This window comes from Balaenoptera borealis (genome assembly GCF_965194805.1).
Source record: "Balaenoptera borealis genome assembly, chromosome: 21".
Classification (NCBI taxonomy): domain Eukaryota; kingdom Metazoa; phylum Chordata; class Mammalia; order Artiodactyla; family Balaenopteridae; genus Balaenoptera; species Balaenoptera borealis.
In genome coordinates, this window is record NC_138880.1 from 13,626,971 (window position 1) to 13,632,970 (window position 6,000).

At 42.3% G+C, this 6,000-nt stretch overlaps 1 protein-coding gene across 1 annotated transcript in view; it reads left to right on the forward strand.

Moving 5' to 3' along the window:
- Positions 1-2,620, forward strand: part of GTF2E2 (general transcription factor IIE subunit 2) — a 62,562-nt gene extending 59,942 nt beyond the window's left edge. The window contains exons 7-8 of the mRNA XM_082375072.1: positions 724-839; positions 2,113-2,620. Of these exons, the coding sequence (XP_082231198.1) occupies positions 724-839; positions 2,113-2,229 (233 nt within the window). The 3' untranslated portion in view covers positions 2,230-2,620. The remainder of the gene's footprint in view (positions 1-723; positions 840-2,112) is intronic.
- The last annotated feature ends 3,380 nt before the right edge of the window (positions 2,621-6,000 follow it).

A 6,000-nucleotide genomic window follows, 5' to 3' on the forward strand; every position in this document is an offset into this window, starting at 1 on the left:
TAGGGACAGAATTTAAGATGCATACGAGTTTAATTCTGGACATGTCCCAATTATGATCTCTTTTGGTTGCAGAAATGGTGGTGTGGCAGAGGGGCCGGGGTCTCTGAGAACAAGGGGTAGGCTGGATGGAAGGCCTTTCTCCTCTGTCTTCCAGGGCATGTGGGACAGTGTCACTGTCTCAGTATTCGTCCCCTTGCTCTCATGACCTCTTCGTCACCCATCCCCCATTTATTTGATTTCAAAAGGCCTTTTTTGCAAATAAGCTGTTGTAACTCCTCAGTCCGTATAAAACTTTGGTTCCTCATCTCCCTGTGTGTTTCTCTTCTCCTGTAGGAGAGGAAGTGGGGTATACTGAGCTCATGAGAGATGATCAGGAATTTGAACTATTTCAATGGAGAACTGATTTCTGGAATTAAAGGAGAGGGTCAACTGCGTTTCTTCCCAGGAAAGCTGGGAGGCTCAATCACATGGCCCTTCATTTATAGGCTCTAAAAATAGAGCAGTGCTGATCTGGTCTGTAGGGATGCAGTTCGTGTTCCCAGGCCCTCCTGCTGCTCTGTGTCCAGCATCTGAACGTTCCTGTCTTCCTTTGTTTTTACAATGAAATCTCACATGTGCTAATTGAGATCAGAGGAGATAATATTGAAGCCTGATTTCGATCACACTGAGATGTTATAGCTTGTAAACATCTATTGTACAGTAACTACTGTCTTGTTGGCACAGAGTTTCAGAAACTGTGGAGGAGTGTCACTGTGGATTCAATGGATGAGGAGAAAATTGAAGAGTATCTGAAGCGACAGGGTATTTCTTCCATGCAGGAATCTGGACCAAAGAAAGTGGTATGTACTCTCTAGAAGAAAATGTAATTCTCTGCTCTTTGAACTGTTAGCCTGCTTCCTGTGCAGCTCTCGGAAGAGCAGGTAGGTAGGTAGTTCTCCCTTCCTGTTTTTTCTGTGTCCTAATCCCGTGACCTTGGTCAGGTGCATTCAGATCGTGTCCGGTGTATTGAGGGCCAGCGGATCTCTTTGCCCTCAGGTGCTGCTCGCCAGGTATGTGAGAGCCTCCCCGCTCCAGCCGCTGTCCGGCAGTCAGTGCCTGCTCTTAAGCTCCAGCCATAGGATGCGTGGTGCCCACGTGTTGTCCTCCCAGTTTCTGCCAGGGGCTTGCTTCATCGTCTGGCCTTTATGATCTTCATCCCACCCCCCAACCCCTCTTGCTCCCGGAGCCCAGTGGTCTCGGTGCCTGGCTTTGCCTGAGTCCTGATCACATTGAATTATCCTTGTTGACTTTCAGATCCCTTAAGAACCAGATATTACTGTCCTTACAGCCCCCAAATCCTGCTCATTGGAGGGATTTGTAATTGAATGAAGACCCGTGAATTCCTTGTACCAGCTAACCAGCTCTCTGCAGTCCAGGGACAAAGCCAGGATGAGAAATATTTCACTAACACCCTCCTTCCCTTGTCCACCATCATGCCTTGTAGCTTGCCTTGTTTGTGACTTTGTGTTTTATTCAGTGAAGTTTTAGGACTCCTTTAAAAGGGAAAATTCATTGCCAGTGATCTCCAAGAATTAGTGTGATTGCAGCACTTCATGGTTTCCTGTCATTGCTTAGTTGGTTAATATTATGTGATATTAGGATTTCAAGTATACAGTGAAGAACAGAGGATAATATTTAACAAATCTTTCTGTGTTCATCCACTTCCTAATTTGCCCATATCTCTATATTTTGCTGTATTTGCTTCAGGTCTTTGTTTTATTGGTAATTAATGGTGGATAAAATTTTAAACCTGATAACATAGATGAAAAACAAAACAGATTTACTGCCTCTCTTTTTATCCACTTCGTGCCTACAATAGTTCTGGTTAGTTTTCGTGCCAGCCCATTTATTCCAGGTGGAGGTATGCACTTCACTGTAACAGAAAGCCCTGGTTTGTGTTTTTGAACCAGGATTGTGTGGATTGGTGTGTGTGAGGCTGGGCTGCAGAACAGAAAAAAGGTCACAAACCCTGCATCTCTTTGCTGCTGGTTTCTGGGGCATCTTTTGTAAATCCTCCCCATATTACCGCTCTGAGTAGCCGTTGTTTCTAACTGTCTTTACCTTTTCCTGTAGGCTCCTATTCAGAGAAGGAAAAAGCCAGCTTCACAGAAAAAACGACGGTTTAAAACTCACAATGAGCACTTGGCCGGGGTGCTGAAGGACTACTCTGACATCACTCCTGGCAAGTAGTGAACAGTTTTGTCTGAGAGCAGAGTTACAAAGTCAAGATCTTCCTTGTTGACGCTGGGATCTGAAGACTGACCGTCTTCCCATTCTACTTCTTAGGACCAAGGACAGGAGCAGTTCAGTTTACAGAACTAGTGCAAATTACCAAACTCGAAGCTTATTTTCATTAATGGGCTAATGAGAAATGTTATGTCCCCTGTTAACCTCCTGTTACTTCTTGGGGGAAAGGCGCTCAGCGTGGCATGCAGGTGTCTTTGCTATTTATCTCTACTTCTAAGTGGTTCCTGGTTCCATTTTCCCTTTCATTACCTTAGAACAAGTTTGCCAATAGTCTTGAATGCAGTATTTGTTTATTCCAAAAGAACATATTTATAATAAAATCGTTGTAGAAGGAGCTCTGAGGTGTCAGTGAGTTCAGTTTGCTTCTTTCCATTCTTGGCAGTGACGGGTGGCAGCTCGTCTTTGAGTCCCACAGGTGGTGTCTGGAATGCGTCGGAGACTGAGGTCTGGGCTGCGTTGCTGAGCGTGTGGGTTTCACAGTTGGAACCCAAGGTGTGCCTCTTGGTAGCAGGTGAAGCAGTAAAGGTACACCACATGTGATTTTTTTATTTTTTTTTTAAAATTTATTTATTTATTTTTGGCTGTGTTGTTGGGTCCTCGTTTCTGCGTGCGGGCCCTCTCCAGTTGTGGCGAGCGGGGGCCACTCCTCATCGCGGTGTGCGGGCCTATCACTGTCGTGGCTTCTCTTGTTGCGGAGCACGGGCTCCAGGCGCGCGGACTTCAGCAGTTGTGCCTCACGGGCCTAGTTGCTCCGCGGCATGTGGGATCCCCCTGGACCAGGGCTCGAACCCATGTCCCCTGCATTGGCAGGCGGACCCCCAACCACTGCGCCACCAGGGAAGCCCCACATGTGATTTTTTAATGCTTGCTTTTAAAAGGATAAATCAGTATTTAGCCTCTTGGATTTCTCAAGTCATGTTCTCGTGCCATCTCCAGCAAGGATGAAGACATGACTGTGTCCCAGCCCTGATGGGGCTTGGCCCTGAGGTTCTTCTTTCAGAGACTCCGTCTCCCAATCACTGGCTGAGCTCAGGAGAGCTGCTGTCACACATGTGGGTTAAGAGTTGTGGTGACTTTTGGGGAAATCTGTGGTCATTCCATCATTCTATGGTAAACTACCCATTTTCCTTATCTGTGCTTGTTTTATGGTCTGTGGTGGCCCTTTGGGGTGATTGTTATGGTTCTCATATCACATTGTAGTAGATTATAAAAGCAAGGTTTGGTGTTCTCAAAAAAGGTATGATGATAGCCCAAAGCAGTAAGTACTTTGTGCAGATGACAGGGAGCCTTTTTGCTGTTTTAGTTTTTATCCTTTTTGTTTACTTCTCATCCATTTTCAGTGTCATCCTATTTCAGTGTCATCTTACCTCTTTCTTATATCCAAGCCCCAAAATATGGCATGAGAAGATGTAAAACTGAGACTCTTCAGGATAATTTAGAAAATGGGAAACTCAGTCTGTCTTGCTTTGTAGAGGATTTTTGCTAGTAAGGAAGAGCTTTAATATTTTATGGCATAAACTAGTTCTCTTTTTAAAAAAAAAAAAATCTGGAGCTGGCTTATCTCCAAGTATACCTACTTTTTCTGGTCTATACATACCCACCCCCGCCAGTTTTATTGAGATACAGTTGACATATAGCACTGTGTAAGTTTAAGATGCACAGCATAAGATTTGACTTACATACATCATAAAATGATTACCACAGTAAGTTTAATGTCACTCATTTCATATAGATACCAAAAACAAGTGATGAGAACTCCTTAGGATTTACTTTTAACAATTTTCACATGTATCATACAGCAGTGCTATGTGTAGTCCTCTTGCTGTACATTACATCCCTAGTACTTATTTATCTTAAAACTGGAAGTTTGTACCTTTTGACCACCTTTGTCCAATTTCCCCTCACCCTGGCCCACACCTCTGGTAACCACAAATCTGATCTTTTTCTGTGAGGTTTTTTTTTTTAAGAATCTATATATAAATGAGATCATTTGGTATTTGCTTACTCTGTATGACTTACTCACTTAGCATAATGCCATTAAGGTCCATCCACGTTGTTGCAAGTGACAGGATTTCCTCCTTTTTTATGGCTGAATAAGGTTCTCTTGTGTGTGTGTGTGTGTGTGTGTGTGTATATATCTGCGTGTATCCATTCATCCACTAGGGAACAATGGGGAACACGTCTTGGTTATTGTAAATAATGCTGCTGTGAACTTGGGGGTTCAGATATCTCTTTTTTGACTTAGTGTTTTTGTTTCCTTCAGATGTATTCCCAGAAGTAAAATTGCAGTATCATATGGTAATCTCTGTTAACTTTTGGAGGAGCTTCTGCCCACAGTGGCTGTACCAGTTTACAACCCCATCAACAGTGCGCAAGGATTCCATTTTCTCTACATCTTCACCAGCACTTGTTATCTCTTGTCTTTTTGATACTAGCCATTCTGACAGGTGTGAAGTGATAGCTTATTGTGCTTTTGATTTGCATCACTAATGATTAGTGATGTTGAGCATTTTTCCAGGTACCTGTTGGTCATTTGTATATCTTACTTGGATGAAGGTCTATTCGGGTCCTTTGTCTATCTTTTTTTTTTTTTTTTTAAAGTGCTATGTATAGTATGTTTTTTTTTAAAAAATTAATTAATTTTTGGCTGTGTTGGGTCTTCGTTTCTGTGTGAGGGCTTTCTCCAGCTGTGGCGAGCGGGGGCCACTCTTCATCGCGGTGTGTGGGCCTCTCACTGTTGTGGCCTCTCCCGTTGCGGAGCACAGGCTCCAGACGTGCAGGCTCAGTAGTTGTGGCTCACGGGCTTAGTTGCTCCGCGGCATGTGGGATCTTCCCAGACCAGGGCTCGAACCCGTGTCCCCTGCATTGGCAGGCAGATTCTTAACTACTGCGCCACCAGGGAAGCCCTGTCCATCTTTTAATTGGATTATTTTTTATTTATTTTTTTGTTATTGAGTTGTATGAGTTCTTTATATATTTTGGATAGTAACCCTCTTATCATAAGATAAATGGTTTGCAAATATTTTCTCCAATTCCATAGATTGTCTTTTTCATTTTATTGATTATTTCTTTTGATGTTCAGAAGCTTTTTAGTTTGATATAGTCCTACTTGTCTATTTGTGATTTTGTTGCTTGTGCTTTAGTTGTATCCAAAAGTTTATTGCCAAGACTCATGTCAAGGAGCTTTTTTCCTGTGTTTTCTTCTAGGAGTTATATGCATTTTGGTCTTACATTTAAGTCTTTAATCCACTGTGATTTAATTTTTGTGAGTGGTGTAAGTTAGGGGTCTAGTTTCATACTTGTACATGTGAATGTCCAGTTCTCCCATCACCATTTAGCTGTGGACTTATCATATATGTCCTTTATTATGTTAAGATATGTTCCTTCTGTACCTAATTTGTTAAGAGTGTTTTATCATGAATGGATGTTGAATTTTTTGGAAAGCTTTTTCTGCATCTTTTGAGATGATCATATGATTTTTTTCTTTCATTCTGTTAATGTGACGTACCAAATTGATTTATGTATGTTGAACCATTCTTGCATCCCAGGGATAAATCTTAACTTGATGATGGTGAATGATCTTTTTAATGTACTGCTGAATTCAGTTTGCTAGTATTTTATTGAGAAGTTTTGCATCTATATTCATCAGGGGTATGGACCTTTAGTTTTCTTTTCTGGTAGTGTACTTTTTTGGCTTTGATATTAGGGTAATGC